General features: G+C 39.2%; 1 protein-coding gene across 1 annotated transcript in view; it reads left to right on the forward strand.

Annotated features, from left to right (window-relative positions):
* Positions 1-12,512: 12,512 nt before the first annotated feature.
* Positions 12,513-24,937, forward strand: part of ldb3a (LIM domain binding 3a) — a 42,132-nt gene continuing 29,707 nt past the window's right edge. Inside the window, exons 1-2 of the mRNA XM_048206088.1 lie at positions 12,513-12,662; positions 12,811-13,004. Coding sequence (XP_048062045.1) covers positions 12,909-13,004 — 96 coding nt within the window. The 5' untranslated portion in view covers positions 12,513-12,662; positions 12,811-12,908. The remainder of the gene's footprint in view (positions 12,663-12,810; positions 13,005-24,937) is intronic.

Raw genomic sequence — 24,937 nt, forward strand, 5'->3', positions numbered from 1 at the left:
CTTTTTGGTCTTGGGACGCGGACAGGTTGCAACCGCTGCTGTCTTATCAATTTGGGGACGCACCTGTCCATATCCCAAGTGGAAGCCCAGATACCTTACTTCCACGCGCCCAATTGCGCACTTCTTCGGGTTGGCCGTGAGCCCAGCCCCTCTCAGCGATCTCAGGACAGCCCTCAAATGCTGCATATGCCGCTGCCAATCATTACTAAAAATAATAATGTCATCCAGATAGGCAGCCGCATACGCAGCATGGGGCCGTAAGATCTTGTCCATGAGTCGCTGAAAGGTCGCCGGTGCCCCGAACAGCCCGAACGGAAGGGTCACGAATTGGTGTAATCCAAACGGCGTCGTGAAAGCGGTCTTTTCTTTGGATAATGGAGACAAGGGGATCTGCCAATACCCTTTTGTTAAGTCCAGTGTCGAATAAAAGCGAGCTGTACCGAGCCGGTCAAGCAATTCGTCCACACGCGGCATTGGATACGCGTCGAATTTCGACACTGCATTCACCTTGCGATAATCCACACAGAACCGCACTGAGCCGTCTGTTTTGGGGACCAAAACTATCGGGCTCGCCCAGTTACTGCTGGATTCCTCTATTACCCCCATTTCAAGCATTGCCTCTAATTCTGCCTGAACTACTTTTTTTTTGTGTTCAGGTAACCTATACGGCCGGCTGCGAATCACCACGCCCGGCTCTGTCTCGATGTGGTGCTGAATGAGGTCAGTACGGCCCGGTAGGGGAGAGAACACGTCGGCAAATTCAGCCTGTAATTTGGAAACATCAGTGAGCTGTGAGGGCGAAAGGTGATCTCCCCCCGGGGCCAGAGCGAGGGATTGTTTTTTTACATTCGCCTCTGGCCCGAGATCATCCTCCCCGCTAATCACCGTCGCCAGCATCACTGATTCCGCCTCACTCCACTTTTTCAGGAGGTTGAGGTGATAAATTTGACGTGCCCCTCTCCTATCGGACCGTATTACTTCATAATCGAGATCACCAACTCGCCGTGTGACCTCAAATGGTCCTTGCCACTTCGCCAGTAATTTTGAGCTTGATGTGGGGAGTAATACGAGCACTTTCTCTCCCGGTGCAAATTTACGCAGATTAGTTCCCCTGTTATACAACCGGCACTGTCTGTCCTGGGCTTGTAACAAATTCTCCATAGATAGCCGCCCCAAAGTGTGGAGTTTTGTTCTCAAGTCCAGCACATACTGAATTTCATTTTTCGATTGAGACGGTCCGTCCTCCCAAGACTCTCTTAGGACATCCAACACCCCGTGGGGTGGCGCCCAAAGAGAAGCTCGAAGGGGGAAAACCCCGTGGAGGCTTGCGGGACCTCTCGCACAGCGAACAACAGGGGTTCCAACCATTTATCCCAATTTTTGGCGTCTTCTTGAACGAACTTACGAATCATGGATTTAAGCGTGCGATTAAAACGTTCGACCAGCCCGTCCGTTTGTGGGTGAAAGACGCTGGTTCGAATCGATTTAATGCCCAACAATTCGTACAGTTCGCGTAGCGTACGTGACATAAACGCCGTGCCTTGATCAGTGAGGATTTCTTTCGGAATCCCCACTCGGGAGATTAAACTGAAGAGGGCGTCCGCAACACTCTTAGCGGAAATGTTGCGGAGAGCCACTGCTTCTGGATATCGTGTTGCATAATCCACAATGACCAATGCAAAACGATGCCCTCTCGCTGATCGCTCTAATGGCCCGATGAGGTCCATGCCAATTCGTTCGAAGGGGACCTGCATTAATGGAAGGGGGCGCAAAGGCGCTTTTGGAGTGGCCGGAGGATTTACCAGCTGACATTCACGACAAGACGCGCACCACCTGCGCACGTTCTCGTGAATGCCCGGCCAAAAGAATCGGGTCATGAGGCGATTTAGTGTCGCTGTTTGTCCTAGGTGTCCAGCCATTGGGTTAGAGTGAGCCGCATGGAAAAGCATTTCCCTGCGGCTCTTTGGTACTAACAACTGGGTTGTATCTTCTTTTGATTGAGTGTCTTGGGTCACTCGATACAACCTATCTTTAATAATCGCAAAATAGGGATAAGTTAGTGGTCGTCCAGGCTGGAGAGGCTGACCGTCAATCGTACTGACCCTCTCAAACGCATTTTTCAGCGTGTCATCGTGAGACTGCTCCAGGGGAAAATCATCACGGTCCGAGAGAATCAGTCTCCCGATCCCGCTCTGTTCCCCTGAGGCAGTCACCACTGGTCCCCGGTCAGTCTCCCCCGCCTGCACTCGCACTTCCCTTCCCCGCGTACATTTACTCCAAGAGGCACCCGAGCATAAATGTCCCAATAATTTATTAAATGCGGGCCAATTCGTCCCCAAAATTATCGGGTGCCGGAGGTGCGGATTAACTGCCACCTCCACACTATGCTTTTGACCCCTAAATAGAATCCCGACTGACACCAACGGATAACTCGCGATATCCCCGTGCACACACCGTACCTTAACCACGCGGCCTGTATCCAATGCCCCGGATGAAATCAGGCTTTGATGCACGGAGGTTTGGTTACAACCCGAGTCCACCAAAGCCTGATATGTACCCCCTTGATACTCACTGGTATCTGGTACTGACCAGCTTGACCGGGGGCGACCTGCAGATCGTCCGGGACCCGGATCAATGTCCCCACCTCCATCACTGGACACCGGTCTATGAAATGATCCGGGTCCCCGCAACGCCAACAGGCCGGCCCAGACCTGCCCGCCGCTCCAGTGGCGGAGAACGGGCCGAATGATTGGCGTGGAGAGAGGGGAGAAGCAGGCGCGGGGTCCAGCCCGGCGGTGGCCAGTCCCGCCCCCTGGGCGGGCCTCTCGGCGCCACGAACGGCCGATGATCCGTTCCACCCCGCCCCCGGGGCGGAACACGAGGCGGGCCGGGCGGACGGGACCTAGGTAGAGGTACAGGTCTGGAGAGAGAGAGGGGAGAAGAGAGGGAGAGAGAGAGACAGATGGCAGGGGTTCGCCGACCCCTGGGCACGCCACCAGGTGGTCCTCCGCCAATTGGATGGCCGAATCCAGCGACGTGGGCCGGTGGCACTGGACCCACTCGGCGGTCTTCTTCGGGAGCCGAGTGGTGAACTGTTCCAGCACCACACGATCGATCATCTGCTCCACGTCGCCTCCGTCGGCCATCAGCCATTTGCGGCACGAGTCCCGGAGCTGTTGGGCCAACACGAAGGGCCGGCCCGCCTCCCCCAGCTCCAGAGACCGGAAACGCTGACGATGCTGCTCGGGGGAGCGGCCGACCCGCTGTAGGATGGCCCTCTTGAGGTCGTTGAAGACCAGGAGGTTCTGGATGGGCAGCTGCTGTGCTGCCACCTGCGACTCGCCCGAAAGCAGCGGGACGAGCCGCATGGGCCACTGGTCCCGGGGCCAACCTGACACCTCAGCCGACTTCTCAAACAGGTCCAGGAAGGCCTCCGGGTCGTCTTGCGGGCCCATCTTCTGTAGTGGCAGCTGGAAGGATCCAGCAGCTGCCACGCTGGTCTCCGCGGGAACCTCCCGGTCTATCCAGCTCCGGAACCTCTCGCGGTCCTCCTGTTGGCCCTGTACGATCGCCTCGAAGCGGCGCTCCTGATCGTTCCTGAGATCTAGCAGGGCCCGATGTTGTTCTTGATGAAGGGCCGCGAGGGATGAGATGATGTCCGCAAACGGCGTTCCCGCGGCGGAGGTTGCCTGCATGGCGGCGGCTTCCGTCTTCCTTCCCGGGTTTCGGCACCAGTGTAATAGAAGTTCTTGTATCGAAGGAAGGAAGAGGACAGGGATCGGCTTTGGGCTGCTGACAGTCTTTATTCTCACCAGAGAAAAATATCAAACACATAAACAAAAAGACGGTGCAACGCACACTCAATAATTCCACATCCAAGGACGGGCTTCACTCCACGAAACGAGCACAGCTCACTCAGTCCGACTGTCAGCAGTCCCTCTCTCTCTCACACGCTCCTGCTTCTCCTGGCGTTTTATCCTGTCTCCACGCCAATTACTGGAACGAGAAACAGGTGTTCGTGATTTACATTCAACCCGTTCAATCACCGCACATCCCCAGACACTCCCTCCTGTTGCAGACCCCGCTAAACCACGCCCCCCTCGCCACATGGGGATTCAGCACTTACTCGCATGAAGAACAAATATAGACACAGATAATGGATTAATTTCGATTTAAGACTCAAACTTCCTCCGATACAGAAACATACCTTGTGTGAGTTCTTGTATTTAATGATGATAACGAGCAAGAACGCAATTGTTCCCAAATTTCCACATCACTGCAAACGTGACATTATTATACAACAGGTCAAAAAATTAAATGTACATTTTAAACACAGTACTGTAAGTATTTACTCTATTTTGCAATGAAATAATAGTTCTATTCTGCGGCTTTGAACGAATCGTGAGAGTCAATGATTCAATGGTTCATTCACAGCCACTTGCTTTGTTACTGAAAGAATGACTCGATGAATGACTCGATGACTCACTCATAAAAACAGTGACTTGCTGCCACCTACTGGCGGTTTTAGTTTAATATTTAAAAGTTTTACTTCGTTTTACCATCATTGCATATTTCTCTATTGAACATTTTTTTTGTTTAAAACATTATTTATTTTATAAAGTTATTCATAAAGGTAAAAAAATGCACTGGAAAATCAATTTAGGGGGCAAATATTGTCGCTTAATGGTAAAGGTGTGACTGCAGTCGAAGTGGAAGAGAGGGGGTACGCAGAAGGATGGTAATCCCTTCAGGGGGTACTCCACGCTAAAAAGTTTGGGAACCACTGGTCTAGATAAATAAATACTATGGTAGTCAATGGGGGTGAGTTAACTGACATTCTTCCAAATATCTTCCTTTGTGTTCAGCTGAACAAAGAAATTCATACAGGTTTAGAACTACTTGAGGGTGAGTAAATAATGACAGAATTTTCATTTTTAAGGGAACTATCCCTTTAACGTCACTATCTTCACTCAAAGTGAGACTCTGCCTGAATGTGTTTTGCGTAACAGGATCATCTTAAGACTGTGGTATGTGAGTTTTGCTCTTGAGACGCTAAAATGTTCTCTGATTTGCTTCCACAGAGCCTAAACATCATAACATCCTGTTTAGGAAACATGGTGATTTCTGTTAGGATCTTATTTTAATTATTAAACTTCTTAGATCTTGAGACTTAAAGCAACACTATGTAACTTTGTTGATAAATTACAAAATGTTATTTAAACTTATATAAACTTCCAAACCAAACACAGAAAATTCCAAAAAGAAAAAGTGCACTTTAAATACCTGGATGATGCACTAAATTAACGGAAAAAACAAAGTGTGGAATGTTGGACACTTCGTGCACTCGACTGTCGCAGCTTTAATTACGTAGTGGAGGGGGAGGGAGGATTGGACTCCGTTGTTAAATGACAAAATAACCTTATACAATTCACGCACTACATGGATGAGTGCATAGTGCACAAGTACATAGTGTATAAGTGCATAGTGTATAGTGCGTCATTTGGGACGCAATTCATGTAATAAACCTATAATAATGATTTATATTTTATATTTTATTTTGGCACCTAGGACACGTACACATTCTCCTAAGTGGCCAAGAATGCAAGTGCGGGTATTGGGACAGACCAAGATAGGACGTTTCTGTAATTCTGCCCCTAACCTCTGATCTTTGATTAAGTTGTGTTAATTTCTTGTATGTTGTCTTTTTTTATTTGTAACTATAGATACATATGTAGTAAATGTGTGCTTTATTTGTAAAGGTTTTGTAATATTATTAATGGCATCTGAAAGTAACTGTCTGGTGCAGTAGAACTCTGAGAACTTCAGCGATAAGAATGTGGAATTCATGTTATCATAGTTTGCAAATATATGCAAACAGAGTTATTCAATTCACCATAAAGCATAAGACTTATATTATCTGTTTATTATCTTTTTAAACAATGTAGTCTATTGATTGGAGGGATAAAAAAGGTTTTTGTGTTGCTTTGGAAAGAACAAAGACGTAATCTCAAACATCACAAGCCACAGAATGCATATGTCTGGAGCAGGGATATATCATTATCTCGATAAATCACGGCAACAGAGAATTTGCAACTGATGTCATACATGTGTGTTTCCATCAATACATCATCAAGATGAATATTGATCACATACTCACATGTACATCCACCTCTACGGACATGTTGCTTTTTAATATTGTAAAAATGTAGTTGTGTCTCTTTTAAATTTGAATAATCACTTTAGAGTACACAATCAATTATAGTCAAACAAACAATTATGTTGACTTTTAACTCAATGACAGGTCAGAAGGACTGGATTTACCTCAAATGTGATGGACGCTGCTCTTCTAGATAGTTCTGGAAGACACGTTTAGCAAATAAACATTGTGGCACTCTTTAGAGTTAGGACTTTGTTGAGTGGTTTATTTGTTAATGTAAAGGAATCATTTATTTGTCCAGATGACTACAGTCTGGACTGTTTATATTGTTAAGTATGTCTCAGATTGAATCCCAGTTTTCATTTGTTAATGTGTATCCATTTAAATGAAAGACACCTTATATATATGTATCTGACACCAAGGAGAACTTTATTGTATCTTTGTAATGCTCTTATATGTGGTTGCTCCTATTTATTTATTTTTTAAATAAAACTGCAGCTATGCACATTGTTTCCTTTTTCTATAAAATATGTAGTGCACTGTAAAAAGGAATTGTTGGTTTAACTTAAAGTAAGTTACCTGGTTGCCTTAAAATTTTGAGTTCATTGAAATTAAAAATTTGAGTTAATACAAAGAAGGTGATTGGTTTAATCAACAGAAACGCAAAATATGATTTTTTCTGAACCACATTAATTATCAAAGTTGATTTGACAAAAGAAAAAAATGTTTTACAGTATATAAATAATTTTTACAGTGTGGAGCAAGTTCTTTCATAATCAAATTTGCAAGTATTATTGTAATGTTTCCTTTGAAAAATGATATTTACTGTGTCAAGTGACATCACTGAACATAAAAAAAAATAGCTGGTCTATTTATAGAGATGTTTCTCTAGCCTTTAGACAGTGCTGTCCTCATCCACAGATGCTGTCAGTAAAGATTTGGACATCAATTTTCTCAACCATAACTCTCAGGTTTTTTCATTTGCATTTATTGAATCATAGCAAAAGTTCCCTCTAAGAATGAATGGGCTTTCACATGACACAAGGCCTACTCTTACAGGAACACAATGAATGGGGAGAGATATAGACTTTTACTAGGCCTATTATTTTCTTGCTATGGTTCTGCCAGCAGTGAGTTGAATGTATGCTGGTTGAATCGACCCAAAGGATAAACATGCTGAACTGCATGAGTCCACCTTTTGAAATGTGCACAAAGGATTGTGGGTAATTGAAAGACGTGAAAGATACACTTGGTGCATCCTTCAAAATGAGTTGAAAGAAGGATGAAGACTGCCTTCCAAGGATCCTTTAAATTGAGGCGGCACTTGATGACATGGGTGCTGAGATTTGCACCCTTACTAGGACACAGCCTTCCGTTTGAGAAGCACTTACAGTGTGCATTGATGCTCCCTGGTTGTCACGGTGCATTGTGGGACTTTTTAGGGAGCAAACGTTTCAGTGCACTTTAACACCTTAATTTAAAAACATTAACTAATACTGGGCCCAAACTTTTGAACGGCTGTATAAACTCTAGAATTCAGTTTAGTAAAGGCTCAGAAATATTGAGCATAAAATTTGCTGTTGTGTGAACATTTTAATCATTTCTTCTCTCAAAGGTACCCTGGATCATTCATAATGCATGTAATCATGTCTGTGCACTCTGATACATGGTTAAAATGCTCTTACACTGAGTCCTTTCATTGCAACTATGACCCAGGTTGTCATTTTCAAACAATGCACCATCTGCTCTTTCAGACAATGCCCTCCTGTGGACAACGTGCCATTTGCCAATTCAGAGGTGGTTCTTTAAAAAATACATATGATATTAAACATTACAGCAAGAAATGTTTGCACACCTCTGCCCAATAGTCCTTTATGTCAATGGGTTGGAAAAGTAACTATACTGTATATATAATTATACTTTATATATAGTTTTATAACTATATGTTTTGAGTCTTACCCCAACTCTGGCAGTTAGGCTACTGGCTTATGTGCTCTCTAGGGAGGCAGGATCTGCATCATAACCTGATGTGGCATGGAAAACCCCTTGAGTGTGTCACTAACAGCAGTCATTCAATCAGCCACTGTGACTGGTGTGTCCTCTGGGGTCCGTCGTTATCCTTGAACCTCTAAACCATGCCACTTGTACATCTGCGGATGTTATAAATAACATTAATTCATTACATTTAGTTTGCCGTTATGTTCCAGTTCTCAGCTTGAGAAAAAAATTATGTAGCTATTATTGCAAAATAACAGAAGCTATCAAAATCATGGAAAAAAGACATTACATTATGGTACATGTTGAAGTTTAGAAGATAAAGTTTTGAAGCTGAAATTTAGACTAAGAATGTTTAACTAGTCTTCAGCTTAGTCAACAGGCCTTTCAACAGGTTGGCGGACCAGTTAAACCAGCTAGAGAACCAATTTGGCTGGAAGACCAGCTAGACAAGCTTAAATGGATAGTTCACCCAAAAATGAAAATTTGATTGTTATCTGCTTACCCCCAGCGCATCCAAGATGTAGGTGACTTTGTTTCGTCAGTAGAACACAAATGATGATTTTTGACTTCAACCGTTGCCGTCTGTCAGTCAAATAATGGGAGTGAATGGTAACACAATCAATAAGAATCGAAAAAACGTGCATAGACAAATCCAAATTAAACCCTGTGGCTCGTGACGACACGTTGATGTCCTAAGACAGGAAACGATTGGTTTGTGTGAGAAACTGAACAGTATTTATATCATTTTTTACCTCTTAATACACCACAATGTCCAACTAAAAATGATATAAATACTGTTCGGTTTATCACACAAACCGATCGTTTCGTGTCTTAGGACATCAATGTGTCGTCACGAGCCGCATGGTTAGTTTGGATTTGTCTATGCACGTTTTTTCGATTCTTATAGATTGTGTTACCATTCACTCCCATTATTTGACTGACAGACTGCAACGGTTGGAGTTAAAAATCATCATTTGTGTTCTACTGAAGAAACAAAGTCACCTACATCTTGGATGCGCTGGGGGTAAGCAGATAAACATCAAATTTTCATTTTTGGGTGAACTATCTCTTTAAACTATCTAATACCAGCAAACCAGCTTAGGCTGGTTTAGGGTGCTTTTTTAGGTTACCTAAAACAGTGGAAATACATAATTTAAATATTCAAAATACAATAGTTTAATATGTAGAACCCAGTGGCTGATAATTACGTTTTTAGTAAATTAACTATAGGGCCGCACAGAATGTCTGAGGGGTTTTGAGCCTTAAGGGTTAGACTCATTTAAGTTGACTCATTTCAGTTGACAAGGGCAATAGAGGGACTACTGTCTCTTTAATAATTCCTCTCTAATGAAAATCCCTCGTCCTCCGCCTGCCTCCCCGTCCCGTGTGCGAAATTACGAACTCTACTATGTAAAAGACACTTGGCTAATTAATATTTATTAGATCATGCTGGCGTTGCTTGGTAACCCCACTAACATGTCCGTCACAAAAGCTAATTAATATTCATATACCAAGATGTTCACCATATGATGATTCGTTGATTCGCCAGGTGATTAGCTCAGCGTCTACATTTCGGCGAATCAGGTGGACCTTCTGGGGGAACGCCACATTCCTTAATTAATATTCATGAGCTTAGCCTTCAGCATAGTATGATTGGTCAATTTGCGTGCGCTGTGCTTACGTACACCGGGGGTTCCAGGGATCAGGCATGAGTGACAGAGCTCGCCTCTGGGGGAAACGGAGCGACTTAAAACTGCAAGTCTCGCGGCTGTCAGTATAAAGCAACTTTTATCATGCAATGTAGGTTGAACCAAAACTTGGAAAAAAGTTGTTTGTTTTTAATGATTTGTTGAATGGAAATGGAGGCTGCACACTGGACCCGAGACGCCCAGTGGCTGCAGTCGCGTGACAACATTCTTCTCTCTCTGCTCTCAGTTAGGTCTTCATGAGTTTTATCATACCTACCGATATATTACTATAAATATAATGAGTCGAAAAATATACTATTCTGTAGTCAGTGGCGTTTCTGATATTGTTTTGAATTTGTTGAATTAGTAGGCTATCTGGTATTGGCTTTTTGGCAACAATGATTCAGTGATGCTCGTGCTCTTTGAGGTGTTTTGTCATGCCTGACGTGTGTAGTTTCTATCTGGTCAAAAATCCAATTATATCCATAATGTTTGGTTATAGTAGCTACATAGGTATAGGCTACTGTTTTTTGTGTACTGTGTACACATATCTTCAGGTGGCAAGTATTTTTTTCTTTTTTCTTGGAAGGGGAAATTTTTCTTGGGAAACCTTAGTGTAAACATTAAGTATTTAGAATAGAAACGTTTTTCAACAATACAGTAATTGTTACAGACACTAAATAGACATGAGGGACATTACATAAAGACTGTTTATGTGGACAATTGACCAAATCATAAATCAATTAGTACAATATCCTGTTGCATTGTGTTTTTGTTTGGAATAATGTTGGTTGTGCAGATCATTTACAGAACAAATGGAACCCAGCTGATTATGTGGGGTATATTAATATTGCTCATGAGCAAAGAAAATTATGTGATACATAATTTATATGTGTGTATATATACATTTATAGATACATTTATAGGTACAAACAGACAGATAAGAAAGAAAGACAAAATAGATAAGATACAGTAGATAGACAGATAGACTAAAGCTCTTTGAAAGTTTGTTCTCTGAAGAGTTAGAAGTTTCTACACTCACCAATTTTTAATGTAATTTTGGCCCATTTAAATCCGTTATGGGAAAACCATAGATCTGGTTAGAAAAGATTGAATCAGAAAAGCAAATTCAATCAGAAAAGTCCTAAAAACCCTAGTGCATGTTTTTACAGTAAATACTATTGTCATTGTCAAGGCATTATAATGACAAGCACTGTATCAGAGTAATGTCACACACTGTCCAGGATTTGCAAGCTTGATCTCTGAAATGCTGCCTATGAAGGCCTGATTGTTGAACATTCATGTACAGTATTACTTCAAATTCTTCCATTGACAAAGAGGGCTAAACTTAGCTGCTAACTAGAGGTCTCCCAAATTAGGCAGGGCGAACAGGCAGGTCCTCAGTAGTTATCTTCTCTCTGATGTCTCAGTGCGGACCTTGTGATGGCAGGAGAGAGTGCTGGTGCACGAGAGGTCCTCTTATCTTGGTTCTCTGAGAGCAATAAGAGCATATCAGGCGTTTCTCACTGCCACTTGTTCATTGTCTAAAGCTGCTCATAAAAAACCTCCAGATGCCTCTGGATGTTTGGGATAACATTCTCTCAGATGCCATTCAAGGTTCGTTTGCAATAAAGAAATTAAGAATAAGAGAAAATTACCTCCTACATTAATAGTTACAATGTCAATGGATTGTTTTAAAAGTCAGTATGACTTTAGAGTGATTTATTGCATCTAAAGTTATTGTATTAATGAAGTTACACTACTGTTCAAAACTCTGGGGTCGGTAAGATTTTTAAATGTTTTTGAATGTCTCTTCTGCTCACCAAGGCTGCATTTTTATGAATAAAAATACAGTAAAATCAGTAATATGTCAAATAATTTTACAATTCAAAATAACCGTTTTCTGTTTTAATATATTTTAAAATGTAATGTATTCCTGTGATGGCAAAGCTGAATTTTTAGCAGCCATTACTCCAGTCATCAGTGTCACATGATCCTTCAGAAATCACTGATTTGGTACACAAAAAATTATTTCTTATTAATATCAATGTTGAAAACAGTTGTGCTGCTTAATATTTTTATGGAAACTGTGATGCACTTTTTTCAATATTCTTTGATAGAAAGTTCAAAAGAACAGCATTTATTTGAAATAGAAATATTTTGTAACATTATAAATTTATATACTGTCACTTTTAAATAAATTGAATGCATCTTGGCTGAATAAAGAATATGAATTACTTAAAAAAAAATTGAACAGTAGTTTGTTAAAATTTCAGTGTATTTAAGGTGATGATAAATTGTTAGGCTTTTCATTTAAACAGGTGACACCATTCAGTCCAAGAATGCATTGTGAATGCATGAGATAAGCTTGTTCGTGTCTGTAGGGGCTGCCAATTAACTCTAACCTTTTGTTAACCCCTTTTCAGAATCAGCCATGTTGCACTTGCAATGAATTGGACTCTACCAAAAAGACATATGATTAGCCCTGAATTCAGTTTTTGTACAATCACAAACCCAGTTCCCTGTACATGATCCAGATCAGGCACCCTAGAAGAAAGGAGTCTAGAAAAATCTTTTAGCCTAAGAGGGGGCTATATTAGCCCTGTGAATCATGGGAGGCCTGGCATTCTGGGTGTCCCCTTACATGCCATATAAGTACCCCTTCCTCCCCCCTCCCCTCAATGCCATAGTGCTATCGCTCTCGGCAGAGGGGCAGCTATTCTTAGGCTGTCTGTCCAGCTCATCCGAGCAGGCAAAAATCCTCTTCCTCTGGCTGATATCTCTTCTCTGTTGCTCCAGTTATTTTGCATTGTATTCAGGTGGGCCTGAATTCGTTGTTTTACACTGTTACGTTGACCCTTGTGGCCTGCAGTTTTTTTTGGCTTTTCTTTTTTTTTTTTTTTTGGAAAGGTGTGAGTGTTACAATTCTTTTACACTTTTTCCTTCTTCTTCTTCTTCTTCTTTCAGAGGCTGTTTGGCACGTGCCCCGCCCCCTCCCAAATCCATTTTCCCCATCCATTTGGAGAAATTCTGTTGCTTAAACAATACACAGGCTTTTTTGAACAATGAGTTCTTACAACGTGTCACTCGCTGGACCATCACCTTGGGGCTTCCGGTTGCAAGGAGGCAAGGACTTCAACATGCCCCTCACCGTTTCTAGGGTAAGAACCCAAAATCTTGACCAGATAGACAGTGATTCATTAGTTCAGCACCATTCATCTGAATCTGTATCAATGAGTCTAATAGATTTTAAGTATCGTCTGAATAAGGACTTAAGCACTTCACACCAATATGAATTCAGTTTAATTCCAGGTCAGTTTAGACCTTCCAAACCCAATTAATTCTCTTGTTATAAGATTGAAAATATGATCCATCATAATAATATTCACTTCAATATGGCTTTTTGAAGTTTCTTTGTTCATTCATTGTTATCTTGGTACTTGATCTTGTGCTGATCTGTTGCTGATCCAGAGTTGTTTGCTTTGTATGGTTTTGTATGTTATTCATCGTATAATTATAATGCTTCTCCTGTATTATATATTTTATGGTTCTGCTCGATTTGGAAGCTTGCATTGGGCATGTCTGCTTAGCGTTATAAAGAAGTGATGGGTGTCTCGGTGTAAAGTTTGTCTTTTGGTGCTGTTAGATATTGTGAAATGGTTTTCATGAATGATTTTATATTCTTTCTGCAATACTGCTTTATTGGGGAACCTCATAAGACCACCCTGTAAATCCAAATTTACAGTGTAGATGTACAGTATTGATTGCAGCGTGTGCATTCAGTTCATTGCACTCAAGTCGATTCATCCGTGTTCTGCTGTTATTCTTGCTTGTGACATGAAGTCGGATGACTAATGCTTCTCTTAAACAGCTAGTTCTGTGAAATTATACAAGGAATTCAGCATGAATGAGTTCAAAAGGTGTTTTTAAGGACTTTATTTTGCCAGTGTTGTAAGATAGGAAGGTCAAATATTGCAGAAGGGCAAGTTCTCTTTGTACTACTGTAACAATTATATAACACACATAGTAGACCTAGTAGAAGCATTCTACTTCCTGAAAGTATAAACAGCCCAGAGAACATTTGACCTGCTTTTGTATTTATGTTATATGTGTGACTTGTGTGTGTCTATGTGTCTTCAAAATAAAACAGCCCACATGCATCTTCCTATTCTCAGATGTCTAGTGAAGACAGATTCACTGCCCCAGTATGTTGCTGGCATTAGAGGGTCTTGAAAAAATAGATCCTCTTGTGTAAAAAATGTCAGACAGTGATTCAAGTGGTCAAACAGTGGCAATACATGCCACAGAGAGATGATGCACTGCCATTTTGTCACCTATGCCAACATAGCTTGCGGTCAGGAAGAATGTTTGTTCTGTACACTGTCCTAGGTGGCCCACAGAGTTTGTCATTTTACAGTGACGTAAACACCCTTGACAATAACGTAATGCACATAGGAATCCTCTGATGCTTATCTAGGCCTTTTATTTGCAGCATTTGACAGCCATTTGGCCTCACTGTACTAGTTTCTAAGAATATCTAAATCAAGAGGTGTGTGGCAGGTCTGTTTGTCTTCCCTACAGGAAAAGACCAGTAGCACAGGGCCCAGTCAGTCACTGTAGAGTGACAGGTGGGACCCAATACTTACTGTTGTTCTGGCTGTTGGGTGGCTCAACAGGGGGCTTTTCTATAAAAGCACCTCACAGGTGTGTGGGCCTGCTGTAAAGGAGGCAAGAAGTGCTCGGTTATTCTGTATTTGAATCAAGACGTAGATCTGCTGTGAGTATCACATTAGTAGGTCTGAGGACGATCCTTGTAACTTAAGAGGATGAATATTATTCTCCAGCCCACAGGAGACAGACAGCCTGGGTGCTATTTACTGATCAGCCGGTGAGAATTCCAGTTCAGTGCTTTGCTCTGAATGTTAACACTTACGATACTGTATTGGACCTGTTGCTGCTTCTGGCTGTTAAGATTAAGGAATAATTAGATATATATGTTTTTTAATAATATAATATATACAGGGATGCATTAAATTGATCAACAGCATGTAAATATTTAGCTGCACAACTATTTTCAATATTGATAAGAAGAAGAAATGTTTCTTGAGCAGCAAATCAGCATATTAGAATGGTTTCTGAAAGAACATGTGACACTGCAACAGGGCTGTGGACAGACATTTTGGGGTGCTCAAGTAAAAAAAGAAACCCCTCTTATAATTATTTATAAAAAGTTACATATTTTTGATCATATTTTACACACTACAGGTCTGTTATATACCAATTAAATGAAATCAGTATCAACAAAATCCATATTACCATTTATCAAAATCCATCCACATTGCAATTACAATTACCTAAATAATGCTGTGAAATTATTGTACTAAATATAACATTTTGAATACAGAAATATGAAATGTTGGAAAAAATGAAATGGTAATATTATATATTAAACTAAAACCAACAGTAGGTGGCTGCAAGGTGTAATAAGTAAATCGTAGAATCATTCATTCAACCGATTCATTCACGAAAGAAGCAAGTGTCCACTGATTTTATGAATGGGTCATTGAATCATTGACTCACCCGATTCATTCAAAAACGGTGAATCATTCAAGAACAAAACACCTTTGTGTTTTGCTGGGAGACGCAACCTCTGCTTTGTTTGGAAATATTTTCATTGGCAAAATAGAGCAAGAACAGTCAAAATTGACAGCGTAGTGTCTAAAAAATATTGTTTATTAAAATTATAATTATAATATAATTATATAATATAATTATAAAATTAATATCACATTTTGCAATTGTGCTGATATTCGTGAAAATAGCACTCTTGCTTGAGTGATATTTCTTAACTATATTATGTTATGAATTGCCCTATTTTGTGTTTATATCTTGAATTTTGGGAGCATTTTTATTCATTTTGGTGGCATTTCCGCACTTGCTTTATGGCATTTTACGTCAAAAGCAGACTAGCTTGTTTGTTGTTAAGCTTAATGGAGGGCTGTTGCCTAAGTTAGGCTGGCTGTATTGAGATGTTTTAATAGTGGTTTAATTTCAGAGCGGTGACAAACAGTGCTGAAGTTTAGGGCAAACATGATCGTTATCTGGATGTCACCAACGAATGTCCGGGAGTCGTGGATACTGTTCGTCTGCTCTGCAGAGTGCTGTGGTGTCTGTGACAAGGCATGTTGGGGAGTGGGAGGGGCTTGTGCAGTCTCGCAGAATTATTCAGAATAAGTTTAAAGCTTAAGGTAAGAAGATATATGATTTTATGCAGATTTCTTTTTATTTTATTTATTTAAAACTATACTTTTATTTTGCCATCAATCAGTATTCCAGACTGATGAGAAGTCTTGTCTTGTTGGTTTTGTTTACATTATACATCATTTTACAGTGTTTTGAAGTGTAGAAATTTTTCATATGCTTTTATATAACATAAGAGACGATATGCAATTTTACGTTTTAACTTTCTTGGGATAATATACTGGTCCTTCTGAATTGGGTGAAATGTTGGCAGATGCTCCTGTGTATGACTATGTGTGCTCTCATTCAGTGCTAGGTGCTGAAATGAGGGTTTCTCCTGGCTGAGAGCAGCTCAGACTGTAACAGATGGCACACAGAAAGCATGAACTTGCAATTCAGTTCAAACTGAAAGCAGCAGATGAGGGATATAAATACCTCTGGGTGGTTTGGATGAAAAGAAACTGCTAAGGAAAATAATACTTTTATCTGGAGAATGCGTTAGACAGTGATTAAGTAACAGGGTTCTACTTTATTTTAAGTGTCTTTAACTACTATGTACTATGTATGATACAATGCACTTTTTGTGTACATACATACATACATACATATGGTGAATTCAGGTTGATTAGGACACATTTTCTCAGTCATTTCAATGGCAAAAAGTGTCCCAATCAACCTGAATTCACCCTTACATCTTTTTTACGTTGTACTTGTTTGCGTATTTAAAAATAGATGTATGTAATTAATTTCTTACTATTTATAATTACTGTTGACCCTTCCCTTACCCCTTAACCCACCCTTAAACCTAACCATACCACCAAACCTGTCCGTAACCTTACACTGTAAAAAAAAATATGGTAGCAATTAAACTTAAAAAACTTAAAATTTAGCATTTTTTTATTGAGATAACTCAAATATCCAAATTGTATTGACTCTTATTATCACATCCATCACCAATAAAATCCACCCACACTCACCTCTGAGACCTGCTCAATTTTACTGCACAAAAAATTTACTAAACTTTTAAGGCAGCACAAACACTTGTTTTTTTTTAGTTGAAACATTACTTATTAGTTATTCTAATGTTGAATTTTTAGTTATGATAACTAATTGCAGCAGTATTTTTGTATTCCATCTCAATAGCAGCAAGAGTGTTTTGCAATACATTGTATAAGCACAAAAAGTTGTACCCAACATTTTTTTTTTTTTTTTTTTTGTAAGTACATAGTATACTTAAGTACACTTAATAACATAAAATGTGACTAGAAACAGCAACAAAAAGACATTGGCAAATGGTAGAAATGGCTTTGAAAGTTATAAAAGGTCAGCTGTGTAAAATTAAGCAGCAGATTAATATAAGCCTTTTAATATAAAACACAGCATAATATTATTAAAGCTCTCTTGTTGTCACTAGTGACTAGCATGTACAGTATAGCACAGATGACAAAATCTTTTGACCTACTGGTAGGAATGGAGGGGGGTTGAGACCTCGAGTATAAAAGAGGAAAGTTATGGGCTTACCCAGCACTAAATTACCTTATACTAATGTTCTGTGACATTTCATTTGACACTGTGGTGTCATTAGAAACGGATTTGCTTCTGAAATAATGTTACATTTAAATGTCAACATTGATCCACTGTTTAGGATCTGCCAAAATACTTTGAGAATGTCTCATCCGGTGGAGGGCACTTGCAGTAGACTTTTAATATAAAACACAGCATAATATTATTAAAGCTCTCTTGATGTCCCTTAGAGCACCAACTGGTGGAATAGTGTTTCACCAAGTGGTATTAGGGGTTCAAATATGGAAGTTTCAAATTAAGGTTCACTCTCATTCATATGGTATTCACTGAGCATCCAGTTAAAGCTTGTGAAGATTGAGTTTTATGGCTGGCATGAATTTGATCTGCATTAATACTATGAGTGTGTTGGAATAATGACACAAATGTAGCTGTCTTTTCACTTGGAAAGCATTCAAAGTTGTGGGATTTTTTATTTTATTTTATTTATTTATTTTTATTTTTTAGATCTAGAAATAGCACAACACTGATGAGAGTGTTCCCAACAGTGTTGATTTTCATTGTGACTTTCCAATGCTGGACTGCTTATATGACATCTCTCCACACTCCCATTCTCTAATGAGCCGAGGGAAATTCTACATTCCAGTCAGTCTTCAAGAAGATTGATGCTGGCAGATGAACACAAATCCACTTCATTTTTAAAGCTGATTATTGCATTTTCTGTTCCCATGAGATAGATGACAGAAAGGCTGTATTAGCCTTTTCTGTCTTTCATGGTTGCTTGATTTTTGTGTAATGTATATTTAACTATATTTATAAATTGTTTTATAATATATATTTTCACTGATCCCACTACAAATATTGATGTTTAGCAACATATACTACCATTCTGATATTTAGCAACATATACTTCAGTTTAGCAACATATACTACCGTTCTGAACTTTCTATTTATCATAGTATCCTGAAAAAATTGTATCATGCTTTCCACAAAAATATTAAACAGCACATTGATGATAATAATAAGAAATGTTTCTTGAGCACCAAATCAGCATATAAGAATGATTTCTGAAGAATCATATGACACTGAGGACTAAAGATGCTGAAAATTCAGCTTCGCCATCACAGGAAGAAATTAGATTTTAAAATATTAAAATGGAAAACAGTTATTTTAAATTGTAAAAATATTTCACAATATTACTGTGTTTACTGTATGTTTGATCAAATAAATGCAGCCTTGGTTGGTGAGCATAAGATAATTGTTTCAAAGAAAATTATAAATCTCACAGATTTAATAGGTTTCATTTAATGTTTTCTTAACAATAAAATAATCTACTAGAAATGATGTAGGTTTTTAATTTTCATTATTGCTGGAAATTATACCACTATAATAAAGCTATGTATGAATTCTTTTGCTGAATAACAAGTCCATGTGGTGCAAAACATTCAGATTTGTTTGACTGCAACAATGTTTTGTTGATTGTTTGATTTCTATTTTTGCGTCATCATGCTGGTTAGGTTATTGTGAAATAGGTTAGGTTAGGTTAGGTTATTGTCCTTGGTTCAAAATCTCAATCCACGTAACATCCAATATCTTCTTATAGACTGAGGTTGTGTCACTTCGCACAGCAGTTTTGTGTTCATTGGACAGACAAATCGCTTATCATTGGAAACATCACACCAGGTTAGGACATGGTGTTATTCTGTTCTGGTTTACTAAACTAATCTGATGTTGTTTGTACACACGTCATAAAGAATGCGATTAACAGAACCCAATGTATTAAGTGTGGAAACAAAAACACTCATGTTCTTCATGAAGTTTGAAAATGAGTCTGTAGCAAGTTGTGTGATCCTTAAATAGTGTTGTTAATAATGTTAATATATAATAGTCTCTCTCAGATAGTCCCAAACAAGTAGGCAGCAAGTACCCTTGGTGTGTGCCATGACAGCCTGAAGCTGGTGCTGCTGACAGGCAGAGCTGTTTTTAGATGGCTGCTGAAGGTCAAGTCAGTCGTGCTGGGGAAGACTATTACATACCAGCATCCACCAAAACTACATGCTTCCTTCCACCAATATAGAAATGTGGGGTGTTTTTAACCAAAGCTTGTTCTCGGATAACTCATCAGGTTGGCTTTTATGTGCTGTGATTAAAATCTTGGTCTTTTTCACATGTGTTTTATTCATTTGTTGTCGGTGAGGTTTATATGAGGCACTTATGTGAGGGGTGCTACAGCAAGGGAGGATCAGGTCGCATTGCATTCATATGGTGTCGGATACTTTTCGGTCTTGTTAGCATAAATGAGCCCATCTGGTTAAGTACTCAGGCCTCAATCATGAGTAAGTACTGCTACTTTAGTCTTATGTAACTGATCAAGTCTTCACCATTTCAGATGTTTAGACACTATGACTCAATTCAAACTATGACTGGTGTAAATCTTAGTGTGTTCACTTAGGAATCGCAGAGAACAAGAATATATTAATTCAAAACTTACCTTAAAGGACTGATTTCAACCTCAGCTTTACATAACAAGAAAATTATATATCTTTCTTTTTTTTTATGCGGCACACCACAAAGGAAACATTTTGAAAGCTGTTTTCCCTACCGTTTTCCATGAAATTACAATGAAGTAATTTCAGCACATACTGTGATGTGCTGTGCATGTTCTGTTTTCTTGTTCGGTTACCCATCACTTAATGATTTTGTTCAGCTGTTCCTGTTTAGCTCCCTCATTTAGTCTGTGTATAATATACTCCCTGTTTTGTTCAGTTGAAATTCTTTGTCCGTTCTTGTCGATGTTAAGTGGTTGTGTAGCGTTGTTTCTTCTGCCTAAGCTGGTGGATTATATTAAAGACTCCTTTGTTTCTAAAATGTATCGGTCTCCCCAAAATATTAAGTAGCTGTTATTCAACATTGGTATTAATAAAAAATGTTTCTTGAGCACAAAATCAGCATATTAGAATGATTTCTGAAAGATCATGTGACACTGAAGACTGGAGTAATGATGCTGAACATTCAGCTTTTTGAAATGTTCACAGGGTATTGTATTTTAAAACATATTGCAATAGATAACAGTTATTTTAAAAAGTTATAATGTTTAACAATATTACTGTTTCTGCTTTGATTAAGTAAATGCAGCCTTGGTGAGCATAAGAGACTTCTTTCAAAAACATTTTACCAACCCCAAACGTTTGAATGGTAGTTTATGCTGAGTGAAACAGGATATTCCCTGAAAAAAAAGTTTGGTTGGACTTTATCAATAGTTTTGTCTTGATTTTGCATTGGAATGATGCATAGCAATCATGCACCACAAGACCAGGAATGTTTATTAACAAAGTATATAGGATGCATTTTGATTTCATGTTGACTTATTTTGCCAGTCCATCTGTCCATCCATCCAGCCATCAAATTTCTCTCTTTAGTTTTCTCTGTGACCCCCCCACCCCCACCCCCCGTGATTCACTTGACCCACAGAACAGCTCCTTTGTGCTGTTGTGAGTGAGCAGGAGATTGGAGCTGGCATATCAGCCACTCATTCATCCAGGCATCAATTGGAATGAGCTGAGAATGGAGAGTTAATGCATGTTTTGTGTGCCAGGCCTGGTAATCCACCCTCAGTCTCTCCAAGCCTTTGTTTTCCCATGCTCCCTTCCTTTTCCTCCTGCCGTTAGTTTTGCTTACCCCGGCACAAAGCAACAGTATCATGCATTCCTTAAAACATGTAAATCTGAATTAGAAAAGTTTTTGCAAAACGTCTTTATCCATATTTTTTTCTGCCATGAAGGTTTTATATGATGTGACCTAATATTACGCATAATTTAATGAAGCCTTAAAGGGATAGTTAACCCAGAAATGAAAATTCTGTCATCATTTACTTACCTTCATGTAGTTCCAAACCTATATGAATTACATTAATTAAATGGAATTTTCCATTTAATTTTCTGCACAGGTCAGAAGTCACTTTATGGGGATGTTGCCCCCAGCACATGAACACTACCATCACAGTGGCCTTTCTAAAGGTGACAGGACACTCCCCTTGCTAGATGAGGCAATTAGACTTGACATTTATAGAGGAAGATGACTCTTAAAACAACCACAGCACTCTAGTGGCTAGCACCCATTTACACAGACACAATTAGTGCAGCTGTCAAGCAGGAAAAAGACTACCCAATGTGGGTAGTTATATATACAGAACATTTTTTTTTAATAAAGGAGGAAGAAGCCTATCATTTAAAGCTATTTTGGACTTATCGCACCCATCTAACTGCAAACATATTTATTCCAACCTCGATTTAACCAAAGGTTGGACGGACGTATCCAGACCAGCAGAATTTTTTTTTTTTTTTTTTTTGCAAAACCTAGTGTGGCTTATTTTTACAGGCCTGTACCCCAATAAGCAAATGAGACAGACTTCAGTTATTTGTGAATTTGTGCCAGAGTATGAGAGCTATTCAGTTGGGGGATGCAGTTATATTCAGTTCATAAACATGGGCAGTGAACTTGAGCTGGTTAATTATTTTGAGAAAAAGATTATCAAATACAGTGCCATGTAGTCTGCAAGAAGGGCAACTACAATCTGTCATATTTGCTCATGAGTATGTGCAAAGTGCCTGGATATAGTACATCTAGGTGTCGGATTGCATTGATGATCATGTTAAGCTCATCCACAGTGTGGATGTGACCACAGTAGTGGAAACACAGCTGTCACATACCAATGCATTTTTAAAGATATTACACACAGTAGCCACACGCTGCAAGGTATTCCTCTAACAATGGCACTGATTTATGAGACACCAACTGATTACTGGTAACACTTTAGTTTAGGGTCCAGTTGCTTATTAGCATATGTATTACTATGATATTGGCTGTTTATTAGCACTTATAAAGCACATATTAATGCCTTATTCTGCATGACCATATTCTACATCCCATAATCCTACCCAATACCTAAACTTAACAACTACCTTACTAACTATTAAGAAGCAGTAATTAGGATTTTATTGAGACAAAAGTTGTAGTTAATAGTGATAATTGGACCCGAATCTAAAGTGTGACCGAATTATCAAACCCAGATTGAATTTGCAGGTTGAATCCATATTTTTTTATTATTGTGTAAAAATATGCATAATGGATAAACATGATCAAATAAGATAAAAACTCTTGAGCACTACACTCTTATTGAAAGCTGAAAGCATAATCAAATTAAAACTGGGGGGGAAAAAACTAACTAATAAGCAAACACTGGGGGCAGTAAAAGATTTTGTGTTTGCATAATAATGATCAGCTTTACACTAATAATAACTAGATGTCCTTAATTATTAGTCGATCCCTATATTATTATTTGTCTTGTCTTTGATGTACCAGAATGAGAGCCGGTTAAAAACGAGAGATGCAGGTCAGTAGAATGAAAAATGAGCGAGGTCTAGAGACGTGTTTTTTAAAAGTTGCATTTCTTTTAACTTGAGCTCTGCAATTTTAGAACATAGACTAGACGCTGCAAAAGACATGAGTTAAAGATGTCCATCTAGCATGTGTTTACATTGAAAACAATGAAAAAGTAGCACAGTGGAATGGAAAAACACATTCCAACATGAATCAGCATGAATTCAATGTTGGTCCAGGCTGGTTTATGCTGGTTAGAGCTGGCTAATGCTGTTATAGTGCTTGTCTAGCTGGTGGACCATGCTGTTCTCAGGTAAAACTAGGCTGGTGTGGCTGGTCCACCATGCAAAACATACCTTATGCTGGTGACCAGTAATACTGGAATTTTCTGCAGGGGCCACATTTACCATTGCTTGGCAAAATCCAGTCAATTCAAAAGACATCCATGCGATCGGAAATTTTGCTTTAGGGTGACAGATTTCACCACACAGATCTTGCAGCGGTTTCAAGTTGGTTTTATAAGTGCGATTTGTATAAGTGCCTGTAAGTTTTGTCTCAACAATATTTTCATTGCCTCATACATTGTAGCCACATAGTGCATAATGATGTTGTTTCACCTGCTCTGCTGCTCCACTCTGTCTGTCATTCTGGTATTTCTGCTGGACCCTTTGCTGGTTTGTCAAAGGCTCAATCTAGGCACCACAAGCTTTCAAAGCTTCCCAGTAGTTAATGAGAATCAAAGAGCAGACACTGATCAATGTCTGATACTGATCTAGTTCACTGAAAACCATATACTGAATTATGACTGCTGAAGGACTGGTTCATTATGAATTTTCTAAAGATCTAGGCACAAATATTTCAGGTAAGATACAGAGGTGACCTATTAAATTAGCTGATTTGATTGCTCTATTATTATTATTGTGGCTAAGAGTGAAGCATTGGAAAGTTCACCCTAAAATGACAATTCTGTTATCATTTGCTTGCCCTCATGTCGTTTCAAAAAATGAATAATGAATAATTTCATTCTTCTGTGAAAATATAATAAAATATGATATTTTGAAGAATGTTTTGGTTACTACTGACTTCCATTGTATGGACAAAAACACTGACGATTATCTGTTGTCAGATAATTAACAGCAAGCTAACTTTCTCAGAATGATTTTGCATGTGTTCTTCTCATTTTCTTGTTATGGCTGGTCTAGCTCTCAAGCTATAGGCTTTACAGTCCTGGCTCTTTTCAGACTAAATCCTTGGCTCAGATGTGCATGCATTTAAAAAAAAAAAAAAAAAAAAAAAAAATCTAAACTGATGGAAATACAAAAAAATACACTCACACAGAGAGCTTTTCAGTTTTTCTCAATGGGAGTTTTAGTAAAAGTCCCTCAGGGAGCAAAACATAACACAGTGTCAAAAATTCCTCATCTAGCCAGAAGAGATTAGAGAGAGAAACAGGCACACATCTGAAATCAGCTTTATTCATTTTGCATTCACATCAGTTTTCTGTAAATTAGACTTCTGTAAATAGTTCTGCACAACCATGCACAGTGACACTTTAGATAAGGAGATGCTTCTGGCTCAAAACACACAGCTCAAACCTCGCCAGATTTAAAAGAAAAGAAACAGACTCTAAATCTTGGTATGTGATAGCCTAGTTTTATGATACAAGGATGACACAGTGCCACCCATTTGTGCATTCTGTAGGTTTCCTGTATCAGTATCACAGAATCACAAATGGTGGTCCTCAACATTCTCCTTACATGTCATGGAGGAACAGACCTGATCCAGTTTTCATTACTAGTTCCAATGTAGAAGTTAGCTTTTCATCAATAAAGTGTCCAATAATGAGCGATTTGTTGTCCTTATTTAAACTGTTTGAAATTCTCACAAAACCTTATGGTTATTTTGAAAACAGCTGTACTGATTAATATTTTTGTGGAAACCATGGTACTTTTTT

Source organism: Megalobrama amblycephala, linkage group LG10 (genome assembly GCF_018812025.1).
Source record: "Megalobrama amblycephala isolate DHTTF-2021 linkage group LG10, ASM1881202v1, whole genome shotgun sequence".
Lineage (NCBI taxonomy): Eukaryota > Metazoa > Chordata > Actinopteri > Cypriniformes > Xenocyprididae > Megalobrama > Megalobrama amblycephala.